The sequence below is a fragment of the Carassius carassius genome, chromosome 41, assembly GCF_963082965.1.
Source record: "Carassius carassius chromosome 41, fCarCar2.1, whole genome shotgun sequence".
NCBI lineage: Eukaryota > Metazoa > Chordata > Actinopteri > Cypriniformes > Cyprinidae > Carassius > Carassius carassius.
Window position 1 is genome coordinate 25,974,904 of NC_081795.1, and position 24,893 is coordinate 25,999,796.

Here is a 24,893-nt window from a genome sequence, read left to right on the forward strand (position 1 = left end):
TTAGCATTCTGGCTCATCATTATAATATTTTATTATTATTATTAAGTTCTAATGTTATATATAGCTAAGATCCAACAACAGTCACACACACACACACACACACAAGCTTGTTTCACATCCATTTTTCGTGATTTGTTTTCCTAACACGTAATTTAAATAATAAGTGCAAGTAACAGTTTTCCAGGAGGGGATTGAATGTGAGGAACAGAGTTACTCTCGACGTTACCTGGATGCTACACACATGATACTAGAGGGAAGGTTAGACTTGAGGTTAAAGTTAAAGTGAACTAGAGTAATTGTCAGTCAATAGTCCACACTGTAGATTCCGCACAGCCTGCCGGGTGTTGTGCCCAGTTACACCCCCCGCAGATTAATAGCCCCTATGGGCCTAATGGTAGGTTTAGGAGTAGGTGGGGGTTAGGACTGGGTAATCAGGTAGCGATCTGAACGAGGGGGTAATCTTTTGTCAGGGGTCAGGATTTGGGAACAACACTGTCACTGTGTAGGCTGCGTTTACCAGCAAACGGTGGGAAATTAAGCATATTTTAAAGAAAGCTGGCACGTTTCTTTAAGACTTTTAGAGTCAGGTTTTAGATTGTTTCAGAGAACTGTCGAAACACCGGCCAGACAAGCAGCAGCGGCGCGCGTCGGAAGCAGCGGAGCGCGTCGTCATCGCGTCCGCTCATGCGTTCCGTTCATCGGGCCGCTGTCTATGGAGGATACAGCTGAGTTTCACTTCTCTCTGAAAGAGCTAGTTCATCGGGAACGCCCGTGGATTAAGCAGCAGATTAAACTGAACTTTCAGTTTCGATATTACACGATAACAGCCGCACTGACGACAGATTTTTTGTTCCACGTAGTTTCAGTGCGCAGTGGAATTTAAGATCGTTTATGCGCGTCTCTTCTCTGACCGGCTTGGAAATCGGTTTCACATGTTGGATTTGTTCAGATAAGCGATGAAGTCCGTGCTGTTTGCTTTAATGACGGCCGTGATCGCGCTGCAGCGGGCCGAATGTCTCACGAGGACTTATTTTATTGCCATAAATGAAGAAAACTGGAATTACGCACCCAGCGGTCGAAACCTGATCAATAACCTGAGCATTGATCAAGATGAGTAAGTTCCCTTACAAACAGGAAAACATGACGCATGACTATTTAGGCGACCCGGGGGACATAAGCAATTGTAATAGGCTAGACCAGTATGGGGGTGCTAAGAAAGTAAATGTTATTGATGACCTCAGAGTTACTTCATAAAGATTTGGGCTATAGCCCCCTAACACAGGTGTAGCGCCTCACTGATATGTGGATAAAGCTTCTTGTAAGTGCATGGTGCTGTAGGCTAACACTATATTATTGTTATTGACAATTGTAACACTAAGTCTGATTGTATGATTGACATTACTGATAAATGAATAACCATTATTTACTTATTTCTCTCTCTCTAAATTCCCCTTTAACAGACATGCGTCGGGTTTCTTGGTGAATGGCCCTACGCGGATAGGGAGTATTTATAAAAAAGCTTTATACAGGCAGTACACAGATAAGACTTACTCCACTGAGATAGCTAAACCTGCCTGGCTCGGCTTCCTCGGACCAATCATACGGGCCGAGGTCGGTGACGTCATAGAGGTGCACATGAAGAACAATGCCAGCAAGCATTACTCTCTGCACCCTCATGGAGTTTTCTATGAGAAGAATTCAGAAGGTTGGACATACATTATCTCTCTATCAGTTCTTTTACCCCCCCCCCCCCCCATCCCTTCCTTTCTGTTAATTTTGCAGTCTTTTTATGTTTATCTTTGGATTACAACAGCAATTCAGTGTTTCTTGACACACATCCCATAAATCAATAACAGCAATAAACGAATAGCTTGCAGAAAAGTGTCAAAAAACAAGTTGTTTCAGAGCAGTTCAAAGGGCAGTCCACCAATTACACGGGACGACATGAACCTTTAAAAAATGGCTACTTGAAGAAACCACTTCCATAGCTCAAATTTGTAGTCTGTAATTTAAAAAATGTGTGTATATTTCATTTCATGCTTTTGAAATGTCTGTCTATCATAAATGTCACATGCATATGTACACTGACAAAAAGTACAATTTAACACATTTTTCTTTTGAAAGGTTTGTTTTCTGTTTTCTCGATATAATAATTATTCAAATGAACACGGAGACCTCAAGACTTGGTACACAATACACAATGACGGTAACAATCAGTGGATCGTGTTTGAGAATGAATGGGTCATTCTGAGTAATAAATGAACTCCAGATGTCACAAAACAACAAGTTACTCAGCCTAACAACGAAAGCAATGACAAAACACTGTAAATAGAACGAGAAAACAGTGACAAAGAAAACAAATTTTACCTTAATTTTTCATGCACCAGTGCATGATGAAAGCGAAAGGATATTTACTTGAGGAATCCTTGTAAACAAACATTTTCATGTAAAATATACTTATAAGTTTAAACTTTAATTTAAGCACACGCAAAGTCAGTAATACTATCGAATTGAGTCTCTTTATTTTATTGTCGTCTGAACTAAATTATTAAATGTTGTTTTTCCGTAGTATTTACTTCACCACAAAAACATTGTGTTCAGTGTACCGTATGATTAGATACACACACAAAAAAAGATTTTGGTCTAAATTTGAATTTTATCTATTTCAATTGCATGGAAATTTTACATCCAGTTGGATTTACATAGTTATATAATAAACTAGTAAACTTAATGTGATTCTTGTTCAGTGATACATAAATGAAACCGGTTAGATTATGTAACAGTTCACAGCAAAGTCCCCAGTGTTAAATAAACACTGCTCAGTGTTCATGTGTATTATCATTTACAGTTGAATCAGTGTTTGGATTAATTACATAATTATGTGACAATAGAGGATCAGTGACAGGGAACTACACTAACCTTTTCCACTGGTGGCACTTGTGCGACTAACTTTGTAAGTTACTGGCGCAAAACATGATTTGGTCGCACAGATTTTTTATAGTAAAACGCTCTGGATAATAATGAAACTGCATACAGATGTGCTTTTTATTTTACTTGCCATCTTTTAAACCACATTCCTTCTTGTTTTATTTCTTACAGTACACACAGTGCATTGCTCTGTCTTGGTACCTTAACCCAGAGCCGTAGCTGGGGTTAGAGGGGCCCTGGTTGAAATGATTTAATATTATGTTCGTTCTATTTATTTATTTGTGCTATTTACACAATGTTTACTTTTTTTAAGTTTGTAGGTGTCCAGAAACTAATTTAAAATAGCACTGCAGAGTCTTCACTATAAAATATATATATTTTTTTTTCAATTTCAATTTCACTGGTAGTCTACAGGATGAAGAATTTTTTGGGTATAACATTTCACAGTTTGCTGTATTTTGCTATACTCACTTACATAAATGAACTAGTGTCCTGCACCCACCAGTAAAACAATATAATCAATTATATCAGATTTTTAGTTTGACTGTGGATAAATCCTTGTTAAAACTACTAATTTATTAAGTAATTCAATCAAGAGCAGTGAGGGATTTACTTTCATTTTCATACATTAAAGACACTGACAGCAGAGCTAGTAAGGCGTGGGTCACTTTAAGAGACAATGCATCCATTATAATGATACACATCTGATTTCTTTCTCAGCTCTTTACTTTCACTTAAGACATAACCACAGACTTTTCGAACACACTTTCCAAGACTGGTATTTTGACATATTTTGTATATATTTGTTGTTGGTACAAAAGCAAGAAAACACAGTACACGTAGCACAGGCTTTTAAATAATATAATAAATAAAAAGAAAACCGATAAAATAGAAAAAGAATAGAACAAGCTAGTGTTAGAGGGCTTTTTTATATACTGAAGGAAAGAAAAACAACGAGAACAGAACAAAGAGAATCAGATTCAGAAAGAGCTTTTTTGCTGGGAAACGCATCCCAGATTTACTTTATTTTTGTTAGATGTCTACAAAAGCTCTTATTGAGAATTACAGAGGTTTAGATGTTGATGATTTATTAAAAATGTTTTGTTTGAAATCACCATCAAGGAGATCAGTGTTTGCTTTTCTTGGCTCTTGACTCTTTGACATTAGCTTTTATGTGGCTGTTTTGTGAGTGTTTGTAAGACACATTTAGAATGAAAGTGAAAAAATAAAATAAAATGCTGATGCTTATGTATGATGACATAATCATAATCATCTAATTGGATGATATAGAGTTTAATCTCTGATCATATAGGTGATACATGATTCTACAGCTTGAGATGCAGCACTATTATCCAGTATGAAGAGTTTACAAGAGACTATGTAATTTTACTTTGTTTTTTTTTTTGTTTGTTTTTTTGAGTGTAACCTTGGTGCAACATCATTGTTTTAAACAATTTAACAATAACTTTCACTGTCATTTATATAAGAGTTTTCAGAATTTTTTTTATGAGGTTAAGTTTAACTTTACAGTGTCTACTTCCTGCTTTACTTTTCTACTTTCCATAGCAAGCCAAGTTACTGAATAGGCATTATTGTGTAAACGTGTGCTAATCATACTTCTGATACCAGTTCTGCAAATATTTCCAAATGAGTGTAGCTTCTTTAAAATCTGGTTGGACCTGAAGAAAAGTTGTATATTAAATTTTATACTAAAAGAGGGAAATCCGAATTAGATAAAGCGTTTTACTGTATTTAAAGTCCTTGATTTGTTGCAATTTGTCAAATTATGATATGACTCCTCTTTTGCTTCTACTTGAATTCATTACTCTGTATTTTAGGAGCGTTGTATCCAGACGGCACGACTGGTGGTGATAAGAGTGATGATGCGGTGGCTCCAGGTGAGAGCTACACATACACCTGGCAGGTCAAACCAGAGTACGCTCCTACTGAAGCAGATGCCAGCTGTCTCACCTGGATTTACCATTCACATGTAGATGCACCAAAAGACATTGCATCAGGGCTGATAGGAGCTCTGCTCACCTGCAAGAAAGGTAAGGTACACACACAAGCCCTAATAAACTGTTCATGTCTGAAATTTATTTACAATGGTTTACTATAGAATGTACTGTATCTCACAGAATCAACTACTTCTTGGCATCAAGCTCTAATTGCTCCTAATTTTGATTATATTTTACCCTTTCTTTCTCTTTCTCAGACACTCTGGACTCTGAGCAAAAGCGCTCTGATGTGGATGAAGATTTCATTTTGATGTTCAGTGTGGTGGATGAGAACTTGAGCTGGTACTTGGAGGAGAATATTGAACAGTTCTGCTCTGATCCAGATGCAACAAACGAACTTAATAATAACACAGACGAGGAGTTTAGAGAATCCAACCTCATGCACTGTAAGTCTCAGGATGTCTCAAACTTTCGCTTCGAAAAATTGGGTTGTTGCTTCTAGTGTTCTGATGAGTGGAATGTTATTTTTTTCATAGAAACTAAAAAAGTTTTATTTAAATCATCTTAAACATTTATATTAATGCACTGTGTATATATATATATATATATATTAAAAAAAGAATCTGAATAAAAAAATCTGAATTTTTCCTAATCCTAATTTTGCAGAAAATAACTGTGATTTCAATCAGGTTTTTAATTATAGTCAACACTCTGTAATTATCTCTAAATTAACTCCTGGACTGTTATTTTAAGTATTATGACATTAATGACAAATTACAGTAATTCACTTTTTTTTTAATACAGACAAAAAAATTAGTAATGTTTTTTTTTACAAAACATTTAAGAAATATTTGGACAAAAGTTATGATATTTTAGCTTAATAATTTTTTTTTTTTACTTGGCAGCCACTTCTGCCAGTCATTGACCAGTCATTAATAAAAAAAGAAGAAGACAATGATCTTTAATCATTATTAACATTCATGTTAAATGATTGGCACCCTGTGCTGCCATGCAATCACCACTTTTTTAAGTTTATTTTTCTTTACAGTGTGTTTTATTCAAATATACTATACACTTCTATTCAAAGCAGCTAACATTACACTGTAGCAGTTAAACAGTTAAAAAGAGATTCATATAATTTTTTTATTTTTAGTATTTCACTGGGTTTGGGACTGACTACTGAAATGTTGGTATCATGATACCAAATCATGGCATTCCTCACTACTGAGTATCAAAACCATAGCATTGGCAAATGCCATGCTTTATTGTTACAGATACAGTAATGTCTGAATCCTAGGGCAATGTCATTTTAAGCAGATGTCACATAACTGGTTTCTTTTTTTTTTTTTTTGCATGCTCTAATGGAAAGTACCTTGTATCCGTTCCACTTTGAAACAAAGCCATTCAGAAAAGTTTAGTTTTTCTTTTGATATCTAAAGTTCTTTGCACTCTAAAATGCTGTCTGTGTTTTTAATATCCAAACCTGACATTTTATTAGTTAAATGAATAATAAACAGGATTATTGTTTTCCTTGTCTTATTATAAAGCTCATGTCATTTCATGTCCTATATTTCTCATTGTCACTCGTTCATTCGTTCTCGTTCTCCTCTTCTCCCGTTAGCAATCAATGGCTATGTTTATGGGAATTTGCCTGCACTGAAAGTGTGTGTTGGACGTCCCGTGTCGTGGCATCTCTTCGGCATTGGTAACGAAGTGGACATTCATTCGGCTTATTTCCATGGGCACACCCTCGAGGATCGCAAGCACCGCACAGATGTGCTTAGTCTGTTTCCTGCCACTTTTGTCACCGCAACAATGTTCCCGAAAACAGAAGGAACATGGTTGTTAAGCTGCCAAGTCAATGATCATGTACAAGGTAACTGCTCTGTTCTTTTTCTGTCATCTTGTGTGAAGACTAATATTTGCTTCTAGTTTTTTTTGGGTGCATTGTTTTTGTCTCTAAGCGCTGTATGATCACTTTTGGTTTTGATTTTTAGTGTTTTTTTGTTTGATCTTTCCTGTTCATTCCATGAGGTTGACACATTGTTTTAGTTATTTGAAGATAAATAATTATTATTGCCCGATGATGACTGAACAAGTTATCAATGCTTATAATCTCTTTTAGTTTAGTTAACTCTTGAGTTTACCCAACGGAAGCAAGTACTTTTATGATTTCAAGATATCTTCCCACTCTTTGTTCTCGTGAGCAGCTGGTATGCAGAGTTTCTATGAGGTCTCGGCCTGTGGGTCCACAGCCTCTGTAACCCTCGCCCCTGGCAAAGAGAGACATTTCTACATTGCTGCTGAGGAGATGGTTTGGGACTACGCCCCTTCAGGGATGAACTACATGACAAATAAACTACTTAATGAAACAAACAGGTTAAACTCAGATTTGCTGATACTTTAATGCATGACTGAGTAACTCAAAACAGCTAGAAGGGCTGACCTGAATTACAGATAAATGAGTTTATTTATTTTTGATGTAATTACTGTAATTATTACATATAATTGCTGCTTGCGGGTCTGGTATCATCTCTTATTTATACATAATTTTACTTTTATTTTTTATTTATAACATGCAGGTTAATGTTGTCATCGTATTAAGTTTTTACGTTAATGTCTTTCTTTTTCCTGCAGTGACTCTGAATCATATTTCAGTCGTGATGGTGGTAAACTGGGTGGAAAATATCTGAAGGCCAGATACATTTCATACATTGATGACACATTTACTACCAAAACACATATTGCGGGCTCAGATGTGCATCTTGGAATTCTGGGTAAAATCCTTACTTGTGTCTTACATGCTGATATGTGTTTGATAATATTTTAAAGTTGGCATGAATTTGAAATTTGCAACAGACCTGAATACCTTAACTACAACATGGCCTTGCAAATGTCAGCAAATAGGATTCAAGTCATATAAAGAAAAATTTTGATTTCCTGCCAACTTTAAAGTTTTTGAATGAGAAGTATGGGGATATGTCCTAGAGGTAATATCATGCTGTGATGTATGAGTGCTTTTCCCTGTTATTCGTGTAGTTTAAATGATCCTCTACACCGCTTCCCCACTCCCACTGTAGGTCCAGTCATCAAAGCTGAGACTGGTGATGTTATCATTGTGACATTCTTTAACCGTGCCACACGTGACTACAGCATTCAGCCACACGGTCTGCACTATGACAAGGCCTATGAAGGAGCAAAGTATCAGGACGGTGAGTCATTTACAGCTACAGCTACATACGCACAGATATACACATAGATCTTCATTTTAGGGTTTCTAAATGAGGCGAAAGCAAAGTAGAGGGGGCATTCACACACAAAAAAAACCTTAAGAACCTCTACTGTGAGATTTCTTTTGGAAACATACAAAAATTCAAAGCATCATAACTCAAAATTTTAAGTCATAAGTCTAAGATTTTAGAATCTCTTTTCTCCACAGGTACTCAGAAAGCTGGAGCTTCTGTGGCTCCTGGTCAAAAGTTCACCTACCGCTGGAAAGTATTGGAAGGTCCCTCCAGCAGTGATCCTCCTTGTCTTTCATACCTCTACTATTCTGCTGTTGATCCTGTTCGGGACACTAACTCTGGTTTATTTGGACCCATACAAGTGTGCAGGAAAGGTGTTCTTGATGGAAGTGGCCATCAGGTAATGAACTTACAAAGAACTGCACAGACAATTTGGTACAAAATAGGGCAAACATTTAAGTGAAAAAGTTATATATATATATATATATATATATATATATATATATATATATATATATATATATATATATATATATATGTATGTATGTATATATGTATATACTGTATATAAAATTGGAAAACTTGTTTGCAAATCTGTCCTAAATCAAGCAGGGGCTATAGCAAGTTTAGGACTAAATGTCAGTTTGTAGATATTAATAAAAATATATTTCAATAAATTAAAGAAAAAAAAGTATATTTTTTCAGGGTTGATTGTTTGAAGAATGCAGTCAGCACTGCAGTTTGTAGACAAGTCAAATGTATTTGTCTTTTTAGCATCAGTTTAAACTGAAAATCTTGTACGGATGTGCACAGCACAGCTAGGTATCGTATTTAATAGTTAACTATAAAAACTTGTTTTACTACAGAATACAGATTGAATTGTTTTTACTATAGATTGTGCAGAAATTATGGTGTTGCTGAAGGATTTTAATATTATGTTACATGGGACATTCCAGAAAACCTGTTTTGATGCTATGATACAGATATCAAATGTGTTTAAAAATAATTACTTTTCAATTTTAAAATAATTATATGTTAAATGACAGTTTTATCTCAAAGATCTCTGAAAAATAAAAAAAGATTTGTGCCTTTAATGCTTTTAAAAAATCATGGGGCACCAAAGTGTACCTTATTCTTGGAATGTGCCACATATGTAATGCACCTTTTGCTTTTCAGACTATGAATGACTATAATGGCTTATGTGGGTGTGTGTGTGATGTTTTTCCATGTTGTGTGTGTGTCTCTTAAGCATGCTGACCAAATTCAGCATGAGTTTTTTCTGCTGTTCTCTGTGATGGATGAGAATGAAAGCTGGTATCTGAAAGAGAACATTAAAAAGTTTGGCAGCAGTGATTCAGATGCAGCTAATGAAGAGTTTCAGGAGAGCAATAAGATGCACGGTATGTGTTTGTGTGCGTTTAATCACAAAGTCATGTGCATTTACATCCACACTTTGTGAATACGCAAATTTATGGTTTGACCATATTCCAGTTATGTGTGTGTTCCTTCTCAGCGGTGAATGGCTTAATGTATGGAAACCTGGAAGGTCTGGAGTTGTGTACCTGGGAACACGTTATGTGGCACATACTTGGCTTGGGCTCTGAGGTGGATATCCATGGGGTCTATTTCGAGGGTAACACATTTCGACGAGATGGGATGAACCGTGACACTCTCAGTGTCTTCCCTCATACCACAGTGACAGTTACCATGACACCTGACAATAATGGTAAGTCACAGCGCTTCTACATCAGGGATATGTAGGTGTGTAAATGCCTGTACACTTGCTCTGAAACATAACTTGTAATGCTTTTACTAATAATGATTTTAGTGTTGTGCCAGATCCTAACCCAACCAACAATGTTTGTTTCCAAGAATGTTCTGGAAAAGTTATTTTTCTCAGGACATTTCCAGAACAGACACTGCAAGTACACAGTACAAGTACATGATGAATACAATAAAAAACAACAATACTGGAGGAAATAAATGGAAAATGAATACAAATATATACATATATACTTGGTAAATGGATGCTAATGAAATCAGGGACCTGAAACACTGTTCCCAATGAGTAAATCATGAAAATTCCCAAAATTCAAGTATTCAGCAATCTAATTTGATGGTTTCAAGGTTTATAGAGTTTACTGAATATTAATTGAGCAAAGGTGACAGTGTCTTGGAACAGAAACTCTTATCAGGTGATAGCAGTGAAGAAGACAAACCTCTGGCCAAATAGATGGAATGAACAAAAAAAAAACGGAACACAACATGATTAATGAGTCCAAGCACAAGTCTATGTTTCTGTATGGTATTCAAAATTGGAAGCAGCTCTTTTGCCTACAGACTGGCATGGGCAACAACAGACTTGTGTGAGATGATTGAGGCAGGGGTTGCAGTCGAGCTGCAGAGACTGGTTTATAAATGAGTGATCCTGCTAGTCATTTAGGTCTACTTTGAAATCCTCGCTGGTCCTGGCATGATGTGTTACAGCCTTAGTTGGAAATAGGCATCAAGAGATTGTCTGGTTGTAGAGATCTGTGTAGATGTTCACTGAACATGAAGGGCTGTTTTTTGTTATTTGCTGGGCACAAGTCCAACATCTAGCCTGGATACAGACTGGCTGTGGTGACCTTGCGATAAGAGTGACACAGACAAAGTAATAACTGCCAGCTTCAAAGTTTGTAGTACATGTTCTAATGATAATAATGAATTAACAATACTGAGAAGCATTCTTGACCCCAGGCTGTAATACAAAATGACAATTGACAACAGATAAAAATGTCCCTAAGGATTCAACTCCAATCACAATGAAGACAAAAACATACATTTTCTGGTTTTCATACTCTCATTAAGTTACGCTTTTTATCTGCTCAAGCAGAACATTAATGTCATCTTGTGCTTTAGCAAGGTATTTCTAGCTAAAACTAGCTAACGTTAGCGTTAAAGTTAGTAAGTCCTTGCTAATGTACAAACCTAAATAGTGAACTGTTCTCACGCCATGTACCGTGCAGTTAAAGTCAAAAACACATAAATGAAGGTCTATATGAGAGTGCCTCTCTATATTAATCTGGTAAAATGTAAATTAATTGAATCTTACTCTGCAGTATATGAACGGTGCTGATTCGGGATGTTGTCATTGCGATCGTGATGACCGTAACATAACTATACCGTTTGCATTGTGATCTGTATTTTTACATATTTGTTTTAATATCTTTTATATATCCCTCCATTGCATATTTAAATCCCACTTGAAGGTCCATCTGTGTCCCAATTTATCAGAAACACCTCGAAACACCAGAAGTTTTTCACCGACAGCATTGCAAGCCAATGAGCAACTCTGTTTGTTAACTAAGGGGGGCGGGGCTTACAGATAGGTAAATTGTGCAAGAGAAGAGGCAGAACTCACTGTTGATGTGACATTGGATATCAGAACACACAAGGACTAACTAACTAATCTTTAAAATGCAATCTGAGAGTGATCAACTAGTCTGTAGGTGCTTATACCCGCTGTAGCCTCTTTGCTGGTCTTCTTGCCAAGTGACTGGATTTGGAATGCTGTTCACAACAAAGCGGTCTATGTCTTGTGGGAACTCCAGAGGGTATTGAGCCCCTCCAAACCAACAAAACTTGTTACAGGGGCACTGCTGAATGATTTGATGTCTTTGAATGCCTGTTTCTTGCCCTAAGTTGTTGAATGCTGGCTCTGAGACCAGCAAAGGGTAAGCGACTGTTGCCGTTTGTCACTTGTTTTTACTGATTCAGCGTCAAAGAGGAAATATGCTGAAGGCCATCCAAGCCAAACAGATCAAATTCAAGGACAAACATATTTACATTTTACAGGAATTTCCTTCAGAAATCGCAAAAAAAAGTTAGCAGCATACTATGATCTGAAGCGAGAGCTGAAGTCCCATGCTGATGTGAAATATGGGTTAGAAGAGGTCTAACCAGATTTCGGATTTCCCCATAGTTGAGCAAAAGCTAAGGCCAATTCACACTGCGTTGACAGACACAGACTAACGCAGACAGCCGACCAACAGACAGACATGTCAAGCCCTGACAAACAGATTCAGTGTGTTCAAAATGACTAGCAGGTGTCTGTCAGTAAAGTGGGAATTGGCTTTTAAGTACTCCAGCTGAGAGGTGATGACATCTGTGAAACAGTACATAATGATTTCTTAGTGGACAAAAGCTATGCATGATATTTACAGTAGCTTAACTGTCCAGTTGTTCATGCATATGTTATGACTCGTCATCAGTTGCTAATTCTATATCAGTTTACATAAGCAAAGTTAGCAGTACTTTCAGTCTACTATAATGAAAAGGTAATTTCCAGCCACTTCTTTATCATTATTTGCTCATCTGCAATATTATATCTGACATGCATAGTCAAAGTGAATCTAACCCCTTCAAGAATTCTTACTAGTGTGAAATACTGATGAAAACTTTTATAATGTCCTATTTCGGTTGTTAAATGAGTCATATTTAAGTTTCAGTTAAAGAGTGACTCACACATACTATGGTCTATGGATACTTCAGCTGGAGATCGTGATGGTGGGAGGGTTTGTACAGTAATCTTAAATTACTTTCTGAGTTCATTCATGCAATTTACATGCCCCACGGTGTATTAACTCTTTCCCTGCCAGTGTTTTGTTTTTTTATTGCCAGCCACAGCCAGCATTTTTTTTTTTTTCACAAAACTTTTTTGGCCCCCAGAATATTTTGTTGTTTGAATTTCTGAATATGCGTTACGTCAAAAAAAGAAAGCAACTATTCCTATTCCTACTCCTACTCCGGTCTACAAGAATATAATAAAAATATCCCCAGTTCATGGTCTAAAAGAGGATGGAGACCCCTGGTGTAGTATATGTCACCCTGGGATAACTCCCAACAGTATGTGTGTGTAACGTATGACAGACACAGGATGTAAACGCAAGGCGTATTTATTGACAAACAGCACAAAGGTCAGGTAATGAGCAAGATCACAGGAGACACAGGCGGGCGGACACAAGGCTGATGGACAGATGACGCAGGGACTTCGGTGGACAACAGGTGGTGGTGCTCGGTCCAGTGATGATCCCTTGAATCCCGGTGAGTGAGTAATCCTTGTGAAGAAGCTGTAATCCAGTGTTGAGTGACGATCCAGGAACGAACGATGAAGACAGGAAGACTAGGCAGGAACAAAGGACACAGGAACAGCACGGGAGCACACCGGGGAGAAACAACGATCTGACAACATGAAACACCAGTTACTGAACTTATATAGGAACAAACAATTGAAACCAGCTGGCGCTGCTGATCATCGCTGATCAGTGACCACGCCCACACACACACACACACACACAAAGCACGCTAGATGAAAGAGAGAGAGTGAATTCATGAACCGTGACAGTACCCCCTCCCCTAAGAACGCCTCCTGGCGTTCCCTGGCGGACTTACCTGACGATTGTAATCATCGATCAGAGAGTGATCCAGAATGTCTCTAGCGGGAACCCAACTTCTCTCCTCCGGACTGTAACCCTCCCAGGCCACCAGGTACTGAAATCCGCTTCCCCTCCTTCTCGAGTCCAGAATACGACTAACCAAATAAGTAGGTTCCCCATCTACGAGACGCGGTGTGGGAGGAACCGGGACAGGCGGATTAATAGGTGCCCAAAACACGGGTTTGATTTTGGATACATGGAAGGCGGGGTGAATTCTCCTGTACGTAGGAGGAAGTTTGAGGCGGACTGTCACCGGACTAATGATCTTGGTGACAGGAAACGGGCCAATAAATTTTGGGGCAAGCTTATTAGAGACGGAGCGGAGAGGAATATTCTTAGTACAACCCGAATTCCGGAAAAGTTGGGACGTTTTTTAAATTTTAATAAAATGAAAACTAAAAGACTTTCAAATCACATGAGCCAATATTTTATTCACAATAGAACATAGATAACATAGCAAATGTTTAAACTGAGAAAGTTTACAATTTTATGCACAAAATGAGCTCATTTCAATTTTGATTTCTGCTACAGGTCTCAAAATAGTTGGGACGGGGCATGTTTACCATGGTGTAGCATCTCCTTTTCTTTTCAAAACAGTTTGAAGACGTCTGGGCATTGAGGCTATGAGTTGCTGGAGTTTTGCTGTTGGAATTTGGTCCCATTCTTGCCTTATATAGATTTCCAGCTGCTGAAGAGTTCGTGGTCGTCTTTGACGTATTTTTCTTTTAATGATGCGCCAAATGTTCTCTATAGGTGAAAGATCTGGACTGCAGGCAGGCCAGGTTAGCACCCGGACTCCTCTACGACGAAGCCATGCTGTTGTTATAGCTGCAGTATGTGGTTTTGCATTGTCCTGCTGAAATAAACAAGGCCTTCCCTGAAATAGACGTTGTTTGGAGGGAAGCATATGTTGCTCTAAAACCTTTATATACCTTTCAGCATTCACAGAGCCTTCCAAAACATGCAAGCTGCCCATACCGTATGCACTTATGCACCCCCATACCATCAGAGATGCTGGCTTTTGAACTGAACGCTGATAACATGCTGGAAGGTCTCCCTCCTCTTTAGCCCGGAGGACACGGCGTCCGTGATTTCCAACAAGAATGTCAAATTTGGACTCGTCTGACCATAAAACACTATTCCACTTTGAAATAGTCCATTTTAAATGAGCCTTGGCCCACAGGACACGACGGCGCTTCTGGACCATGTTCACATATGGCTTCCTTTTTGCATGATAGAGCTTTAGTTGGCATCTGCTGATGGCACGGCGGATTGTGTTTACCGACAGTGGTTTCTGAAAGTATTCCTGGGCCCATTTAGTAATGTCATTGACACAATCATGCCGATGAGTGATGCAGTGTCGTCTGAGAGCCCGAAGACCACGGGCATCCAATAAAGGTCTCCGGCCTTGTCCCTTACGCACAGAGATTTCTCCAGTTTCTTTGAATCTTTTGATGATGTTATGCACTGTAGATGATGAGATTTGCAAAGTCTTTGCAATTTGACGTTGAGGAACATTGTTTTTAAAGTTTTCCACAATTTTTTTACGCAGTCTTTCACAGATTGGAGAGCCTAACCAGTTCGGTGGGCAATCGGGCGGAGGCGTTACCCCTTCTAAGGCCTTCATGACCCTCGATTCGACCTCCCATCTGAGAGTGGAGACCACTAATGTCTTGGGTAAAATACACTCAGGAGTAGACGGGCGTTCGGAATGGTCAAAAATACGAGATAAAGAATCGGGTTTGATGTTTTTGGAACCCGGGCGGTACGAAAGAGAAAAGTCAAAACGACCGAAAAAAAGTGCCCACCGAGCCTTCCTAGAGTTGAGTCTTTTAGCAGTTCTAATGTATTCTAGGTTCTTGTGATCGGTCCAAATGATAAAAGGTACCCCAGAACCTTCTAACCAGTGCCACCATTCCTCCAGTGCTAACTTGACTGCCAACAACTCCCGGTTACCAATGTCATAATTACGTTCGGCAGGTGATAAACGATGAGAAAAAAAAGTGCAAGGGTGAACCTTATCGTCTGTGGCAGAACGTTGAGAAAGAACTGCTCCTACCCCCACCTCTGAGGCGTCGACCTCCACCACGAACTGCCGTGATGGATCAGGGGCAACGAGGATGGGAGCCGAAACGAAGCGGCTCTTGAGTTTGGCAAATACAGCTTCCGCTGTATCGGACCACCTGAACGTCGTTCTGGGGGAGGTCAAGGCGGTCAGAGGAGCGACTAGTTGGCTGAAGTTACGAATAAAATGTCGATAAAAATTGGCGAATCCCAGAAACCTCTGTAGGGCCTTACGGGAATCTGGACTTGGCCAATCTATCACAGCCTTAATCTTGTCAGGATCCATACGCACTCCCTCAGACGAGACGATGTACCCTAAAAAGGGGACGGACAGTGCATGAAATACGCATTTCTCCGCCTTGACAAAAAGCCCATTCTCTAGCAACCTCTGAAGCACTCGTCTGACGTGCTGAACGTGTTCCTGGAGAGAAGAGGAAAAGATCAATATGTCATCCAGGTAAACATATATGAATTGATCAACCATATCTCTCAATACGTCATTGACGAGTGCTTGGAAGACCGCGGGCGAGTTGGAGAGCCCAAAGGGCATAACCAAGTATTCAAAGTGCCCTCTGGGGGTATTAAATGCGGTCTTCCATTCATCTCCCTTCCTTATGCGAACCAAATGATAAGCGTTACGTAAATCCAATTTTGTAAAGGTAGATGCTCCCTGCAATCGTTCGAAAGCTGAAGACATCAACGGCAAAGGATAAGTATTCTTTACCGTGATGTTGTTCAACCCTCGATAATCAATGCACGGTCGCAGAGACCCATCCTTCTTCCCCACAAAAAAAAACCCCGCCCCCGCTGGAGATGAGGAAGGTCTAATGAATTTGGATGCTAGAGAATCAGAAATATATTTCTCCATAGCCTCCCTCTCTGGAACAGAAAGTGAATATAACTTGCCCTTGGGCGGAGACCCACCTGGTACTAAGTCTATAGCACAGTCATAGGGACGATGTGGAGGAAGAGAAGCAGCACGAGACTTACTGAACACTTCTCTCAGGTCCTGGTACTCTTCGGGCACGTTAGATAAATTCACCACCTCCTCCTGGAAAACAGACACAGGTACAGACGAACACGCAGGTACCAGACATGACTTATGACACTTATTACTCCACATAGAAATGGTGTTGTGCCCCCAATCGACTCTGGGATTGTGTTGTGTGAACCAAGGATGACCAAGTACGATGGGTGCCAGAGGTGAGTTTATGAGGAGCAATGTTATTGTCTCAGTGTGGTTGCCAGACGTGATGAGAGTGATGGGTTCAGAGGCATGTGTAATGTTGGAGAGCTGTTGTCCATTGAGAGCATTGACAGCGATTTTGTATGTGAGAGGGGTGGTAGAAATGTGGAGATGGTGAGCCAGTTCAATATCCATAAAATTACTTTCTGCCCCTGAATCCAATAAAGCCTGGGTGTCGTGAGTGTTGGTTGCCCACCTTAGTCTTACCGGAAGGAGAGTAGATGATGGTGAGGATGAGGTCTTCCCGGTGGAGATCCCGCCCGATAGTAGCCTCATAGTCACTACCGGGCTTGGTCTTTTAACGGGCATGAGTGGATGAAGTGGCCCGCCCTCCCACAGTAAAGGCACAGTCCGTGGGATCTCCGCCTTTCCTTCTCCTCCCGGGAAAGCCGAGCTCTTCCCACCTGCATGGGTTCCGGATCGTAAGAGGGGCTGACCGTATCCAGGAATTCAGAGCGTCGGGTCTCCATGCCGCGAACTGGATGATCTTGTTGGAAACGGCCCATTCTGTTCAGCCGAGCATCTACTCGAAGTGCTAATTCGATAAGTCCATTGAGACTAGTAGGAAGGTCCAGCATGTAAATCTCCCTCTGAATAAGGTCAGCCCTACCCACCACCGCCCGATCGAAAACCCTCCTCATCTCCTTGGAGAGTGCCTGGAACGAGGCACAGCATGGGTCTTGATTCTCCCACACCGCCGTTCCCCAGAGAGCCGCCCGGCCGAAGAGTAGCATCAGTACAAACGCCACCTTGGATCGCTCTTGGTTGAACGTCTGAGGCTGTAATGCAAAGTGCATAGAACATCGGGTCAGAAAAGCTCTGCAAAACTCTGGTTCACCTGAATAACCTTCGGTGTCGGTAGTCTCGATTCGTGCCGCGGCTGAGGCTCTGGAAGAGGGGGTGGAGTCGGCGGTGTGGGTGGCGCAGTGGAGACTCGTAGCTGTTGTATCTGCTGGGTGAGCTCAGACACCTGCGTCACAAGCGCTTGGACCGCCCTCCCTGTGAGGGAGATGTTCTCCTCCTGGGTGTCCATTCTAGCGATACTTCGAGCCGCAAACTCGTCCCACGTGGAAGCGCCTGCTACATCCATAAGGGTCAGATCGTTCTGTAACGTATCACAGACACAGGATGTAAACGCAAGGCGTATTTATTGACAAACATCACAAAGGTCAGGTAATGAGCAAGATCACAGGAGACACAGGCGGGCGGACACAAGGCTGATAGACAGATGACGCAGGGACTTCGGTGGACAACAGGTGGTGGTGCTCGGTCCAGTGACGATCCCTTGAATCCCGGTGAGTGAGTAATCCTTGTGAAGAAGCTGTAATCCAGTGTTGAGTGACGATCCAGGAACGAACGACGAAGACAGGAAGACTAGGCAGGAACAAAGGACACAGGAACAGCACGGGAGCACACCGGGGAGAAACAACGATCTGACAACATGAAACACCAGTTACTGAACTTATACAGGAACAAACAGTTAAAAACCAGCTGGCGCTGCTGATCATCACTGATCAGTGACCGCGCCCACACACACACACACACAACAGCATGCTAGACGAAAGAGAGAGAGTGAATTCATGAACCGTGACAGTGTGAGTCACTCAAAACTCAAGCATAACTCTGCAAACCATATACGGGGTGGTGTTGGCGCAGTGGATAAGACGCATGGCTTTGGTGTGAGAGACCTGGGTTCAAATCCACTGTGCGACACCAATGTGTCCCTGAGCAAGACACTTAACCTCTAGTTGCTCCAGAGGCGTGCGACCTCTGACATATATAGCAATTCTAAGTCGCTTTGGATAAAAGCGTCAGCTAAATGAATAAATGCAAATGCAAATATTAGGTGATGTTGCAACCAGTAAAACCAGTCGCCTGCTATTTGTAAACATTATATCATAATATTAATCCAAGTACCATTCAGAATGTATACCATTCTAGACATTCACTGCTTTACTTTATCTCTGGTCATCCATTGTCGTGCCGATTTGTCATTTACTCATCACTGTACTGTACTGCTGAACCTGCACTGTGTAACAATAACTGCTGTTCATCACTGCTCTACCACTACTCCACCCTGTTGTCTGCGGTTACCCACTCAGACGGGGATTCTTACAAAACAAGCTAATGGGTTTATTGAGGGTGCTTTGGGAGTCTGTATAAAGCATAGTGCTTGCGGAAAATATTTGGTACTCAATCCTTGACTGAATACACACATCATCACTTTATGCCAGACACACTCATTCAGTTCAGGGTGGTGCACAGGACTCACTTGTCCAGAGCTAAACTAAACAAAATGTTTCCTGACCTCGATTTAACCCTGCCTTCACTGAAGCATCTACATTACTGTTTTTTAGATTTATTTAAAAGCTCCTAAATGAAGTGACAATGAGAGGAAAAACTGATCACTTCTTGAACATTTGGAACCTGTTCTTAGAATACTTTCAGGAGACTAAATGTTATCCTCACTAACTTTTTCTATTTTTTTTCTGCCCCTTTTTATCTCAAATTTCCAGTTCATTTGCCACATAATATCAAATATATTACAATACTGACGTTATATTTAGCAATTTACACAGCAAAAAGTGGTTTCACAAACACAAAATGATCAGCAGCGACGCAGACAGGAACAGAATTGTTTTGAGCTGTCACAATAAGAAAAGTATTGCCACCAATGGAACATCCAGACAAACAATATAAAACATAATCTATTATATACATTGAATTAGTTTAATCATTACTTAATTATGAATAATTTGATCAGCTACATTATAATCCAAAAGATTATATGAACAGCTAGGGTTCAATGGGGTAGGTGTAGGATTTGGCACAAAAATGGTATAACAAAGTTAGGAAGATTATGCCAGTTTTCTGCTTTCATATACAGTTGCTAGGTATAAAATGTATAACGTATGAAAAGCTTTTTATTGTTATTTTGTTAAATAATTAAAAGATATAGACAAAATGCAGATGATATTATTCTTTTGACAGTAAACATTTGCTCATCGGTTTGCTCTTCTCCTCTCAGGCCAGTTTGAGCTGAGCTGTCGTACAGGTGATCACTACGAAGCTGGCATGCGTCAACATTACGAAGTCAAGGCCTGTTCGGCAGTGAATCCTGCACCAGAACATTTCACCTCCCCAGTGCACTACTATATAGCAGCAGAGGAAATGGAGTGGGATTATGCCCCAGACCGCACATGGGAATTGGAGAAACACAAATTTACAATGGTGAAAAGGTATTCACACAAACTTAAAAGCATATGTGTGCTTGAGACTCTATATTTCACACAAAGCTAGACACACAGATTTACCTATTTATTGTTATTTTTGGATTACTAGAATTTGTACACATTTAGACACATTAATGCACACATTATCTTTTTTACCATTTTTTATTTCCTGCTTTTCTCAGCCCTGGAAGTATTTTCCTTGAACAATCAGAAGATCAAATTGGTGGTAAATATAAGAAGGTGGTGTTTCGTGAATACACAGATGAAACATTTAACACAAGGAAACCCAGGCGTCCAGAGGAGGAGCACTTGGAAATAATGGGTATGGCACATCTGATTTTGGAAGTGTGAATTGTAAATTACGTTTTTTTCTTCTTCTAAAAAACACTCCTTAAGATTAAGTTGTAAATATTGCATTTCTGTAAGTCGTTTTGAAACCTGCTTCTCTATAATCATTCATATATACATACATATAAATGTATGTGTGTGTGTGTGTGTATGAGATGTAATTAGTAACAAAAACAATAAGCATCACACATTTAAAGATGAGTGTTAGATGAATATTCCCTATTGATAGAGCATGTCTCTTTTTTAGATCATTACCTTTGCTTTTGTGAATCTATAGTGAGTCTCATTTTTTCTGCAGGACCCATTATTAGAGCTCAGGTTGGTGAGACGATTCAAGTTGTGTTTAAAAACAACGCCATAAGGCCATATTCTATTCATGCCCATGGAGTGAAGACCAGTAAAACCCATCAGGATGGTGTTCAGCCAGGTGTGTTACTACAAAGATTTCTCTCATTTGTCTTTTTATTAGGGAACAAGTGATTTAATAGTATACCAATAAGTACACCTCTCTGTGTTCATGTGTTATAGGTGATACGATGACATACACCTGGACCATTCCAAAACGATCAGGTCCGGGTCCCAGTGATCCAAACTGTATAACGTTTGCCTACTACTCCTCGGTCAGCTTAGTTGAGGTATAAAGATGAAACCTGAAAGTGAAGTTGATAATGTGAGTTTTTACAGATTTACAGCTCTACTATGTGAATGTTCTTCAGGACTTGATGAGTGGTTTGGTGGGTCCACTAATAGTGTGCCGCAAAAACACCCTGGACACCAAAAGACGCAGAAAAGACATTGATAAAGAGTTTGCCCTCCTCTTTATGGTGTTTGATGAAAATAAGTCCCACTACCTGGATGAAAACATAGAAACTTACATGAAGGCAGACCCAGAAGAGTTTGACAAATATGATGGGGACTTTATGGAGAGCAACAAAATGCATGGTAAGTGTGTGCGTGCGTGCGTGTGTGTGTGTGTGTGTGTGTGTGTGTCTGTGTCTGTGTCTGTGTGTGCATGTGCATTGTCTATGTTACAAATTTACTGGAGAAATACATGGTGCCTTCAGATTGATTTTTTTGAAGAACTTAATATTCACTCTATCTTCCACAGGCATTAACGGAAAGTTGTACGCTAACCTCCATGGGTTGAATATGACAGAGAATGACAGGACCGAGTGGTACTTGATAGGACTGGGGAATGAAGTGGACATGCACACTGTGCATTTCCATGCTCAGAGCTTCATTTACAAAGTATATACATAAACACACCAGATGAAAAATAAAATTTATGGAGTGGCAAAGGGGTGGCATGAGGACAATGAGGAGTGCTGATGCCAAAGGAAGCATATTTCTTGTGAATTTATGACCTGACATACACATTCATGTCTGTAAATATGTGAATCAGGTGCATTTCCTCAGAGAAACCACAAAGCTATAATTTGATTGTCTAAAAATAATTTTAAATACAAAAAATAATAATATACAGGACAAGTAGACAGTAGATGTTGTCACACATTAAGAATGGTAAATTGCCATAATTGCCAGATCACCTTTTCCATTGAATTTACCACACATGTTTTTCACACAAGCAACAACTGTTTTAAGATTACCATTTATTCATCAGCACCAAAATAACAGTAAACTCTGATGTCAAACAGATAAATGCGGAGTATAATTATAATTCATTAGCATTACGTAGTATACTATTAATGGAAATAATTAAGATTTGATTCTTACCCAACATTTTATTATAGCTGTCATCTTAATTTGTTTGTATATTTATTTTATTTTTCTCGGATAGAAAAAATATCTGTCTGAATAATAAAAGCAGAGATCAGTAAAGAACAGAGGCAGTCTCTAGGGATTCAAACTTAGTGTTTGCAAGTCTTTTTGCATTATTCATTAAAGATACTGGGCTATAAGAAGCATTATTCATTAGTTGGGCTCTGCTGTTTGCACTTTGTGTTTTTGATTTACTATAAGCATTTGTTTTTTCTTATGAAAACCAAGTAATAGAATGACGTTTTACCATTACTTTGCATTACATCGTCTTTTTATCTCATCATATTGAAGCTCTGCTGATAAAGGCAGACTAGGAGACATTGCTTACATTTAGATTACATTGAGATACTGAATGCTAGGGTGATCTCCCCTCCATGCCACCCCGGTAGATCCACGCCCAAAACATACTAATGCATAAGTACAGCTTAAGTGTTAAAATGTCTCTCAAACACTCTGATTTTCTCTCCCTCAGATGAATCATTCTCATCGAGCTGATGTATACGACCTGTTCCCAGGAACATTTCAGACCATTGAGCTGACTGCAGGAAGTCCTGGGCAGTGGCTGCTTCACTGCCATGTGACCGACCACATCCATGCGGGCATGGAGGCCATTTTCACTGTTCATCCTAAAGGTTAGTAGTAAAAGTTTTCAAATAGAGCTGCAGAGCACCTAGCCTAGAGAGGTCAGCATATAGATGCTTTCACACCTAAACTCGAGTCTGTTTTTCCCCTTAGAGTTCAATTTGTTTGGTTGGTGTCAAATCTTTCTTCCAAACTCAGACTAACATTAGTGTCCAATACTGCCTCGGCTTCCTAGTATGTGTGTGTGTAAATACAGAGCCGACTACAGTAGTATATTGGGAATGTTCTTCTGCATTTGTGGATCTTTTGAAGCTTTTATTCACACACAGTAGAGAGTTGATCTACAAAGTATTTGCATCACCTCCACATTGCTTTGACACCAAATGATAACATAAATCAGGGTTCCCCAAATGGGTTTGTGAGGGAACTACAGGGGGTTCTTTATATTTTTAATAAGTTTCTGTTTTTAAACAGACGGGACAGTTTGCTCAGGGGATGATAAACTTGTTTTTGTTGCTGTTACTGCCTCAGAATTTAGCTGGAGACTGTGATAAATAGTAAATGGATTTTATCACAAGCTTTCCAATTGGTCACAGAGTAGGGGAGACGATGGAGGCAGTTTGTTAGGGGACTCCAAGATAGGATTCTGATCAGATTGAGAGATGAATCTCAGCAAAGAAGCAGCTTGCTAGAACACTGACAAACATTGACAATTTGTGCAAAATTCCAAATAAAACACGCCTGAACCAACCAATGAAGAACTTGAAAATTACAGGAAGGTTTGTTTGAGCTGGGCTCATTGAAACCGCTTCTCAAACAGGAAAAAATTTGGGACTTGTTTTTTTTTTTTGTCGGGAATTGTTTTGATTATTGGGTCATTGTTGTTTGTTAATTGTTACAATTTTACGTGAGCGACAGATTGCTAGAGGGGAGGGTTAGTGTCCAGCCCTCATGCTGGTGCACATAATCATCATAGAAGAGTTGTTGTGAGAGGAGGGGAACCTAGTGGAAAATAAATATTCTAAAAGTTAATTTTTTGCATGCCAAGTATACTACAAATACATTTACATTTTTATGTGCTTAATAAAAATACCATGCCATTGTACTTTTAGTATACTCAACTGGTATACTTAAAGATTGCTTAAGGATTAAGTTTGAACTTGATGCACTTTTTTATTGTGCGGAAGTAGTGCTGAAGTCCAACTAAAGATATACTGAAGTATATTTGATTGTGTTAAAGCGGAACTATTGCAAGTCAGAACAGTATGAAGGTCTGACCCGAGTTTGGAGTATGTAGCTTGAACGGTCTAGGAGGAGTTAGTGTCCAAAAATTTGTGGTCAGAAAAATAAGAAGAAGAAGAAGAAGAAGAAGAAGAAGTTTAAATAGGATTTCAGTAAGTTGGCTTTCTCAAGCCAACTTAATAACCAACTCTTTATTACCTTTGTCACCACATTCATTGTATGCAAAATAACCATCATGAAAGAAATTCACAAATTTTTATACTGTAAGAAATAAAAAGCTAACATTTTAAACCAAAAACGCATCAAGTAATTCTTAAGAGTAAATAATAATTATAATATTGATGATGATAATAATATTAATAACATTGGTTTAGTTTATGGGTCTGTCACGTGATGAAGGAACGACTCAAACCCAAAGACTTGTCAGATAAGAGGTGAGGTGATCTAATCATAAACTGAAGACCCAGGTAAAGAATGAATTAATCATTTGTGTTTCGTATAGCATTTTAGTTTTGTATTGTGTGTAGTGTGATCAACGTTTACGTAAGTACTAAACGTGTTAGGGAAGTAACGCGTAACATTTTAATTACATTTTCTAAAATGAATGAAATGGCTCGAAAAAAGATTTGTTAATTTTGCTGAACGAGACTCAAAGGACTGAGTCAGTAAAGTTATCTGAACTTCCCATCACTAGTGTGCACTCAGATGCTGCCATTCTCAGCGCTGTCAAAATAAAAGACCGGCGCGACGTCAAAATACATCAGCCAAGCAGAAAAATATATAAGCCATGG

General features: G+C 39.3%; 1 protein-coding gene across 1 annotated transcript in view; it reads left to right on the plus strand.

Moving 5' to 3' along the window:
* Positions 1–455: 455 nt before the first annotated feature.
* The window catches only part of LOC132123064 (ferroxidase HEPHL1-like), a 32,022-nt gene continuing 7,584 nt past the window's right edge, over positions 456–24,893 (plus strand). The window contains exons 1-18 of the mRNA XM_059533588.1: positions 456–1,114; positions 1,461–1,705; positions 4,767–4,979; positions 5,144–5,332; positions 6,508–6,762; positions 7,097–7,265; positions 7,524–7,663; positions 7,967–8,098; positions 8,326–8,531; positions 9,381–9,531; positions 9,645–9,857; positions 19,947–20,157; positions 20,334–20,473; positions 20,798–20,926; positions 21,028–21,134; positions 21,216–21,441; positions 21,608–21,747; positions 22,751–22,910. Of these exons, the coding sequence (XP_059389571.1) occupies positions 957–1,114; positions 1,461–1,705; positions 4,767–4,979; positions 5,144–5,332; positions 6,508–6,762; positions 7,097–7,265; positions 7,524–7,663; positions 7,967–8,098; positions 8,326–8,531; positions 9,381–9,531; positions 9,645–9,857; positions 19,947–20,157; positions 20,334–20,473; positions 20,798–20,926; positions 21,028–21,134; positions 21,216–21,441; positions 21,608–21,747; positions 22,751–22,910 (3,184 nt within the window). The 5' untranslated portion in view covers positions 456–956. The remainder of the gene's footprint in view (positions 1,115–1,460; positions 1,706–4,766; positions 4,980–5,143; positions 5,333–6,507; positions 6,763–7,096; positions 7,266–7,523; positions 7,664–7,966; positions 8,099–8,325; positions 8,532–9,380; positions 9,532–9,644; positions 9,858–19,946; positions 20,158–20,333; positions 20,474–20,797; positions 20,927–21,027; positions 21,135–21,215; positions 21,442–21,607; positions 21,748–22,750; positions 22,911–24,893) is intronic.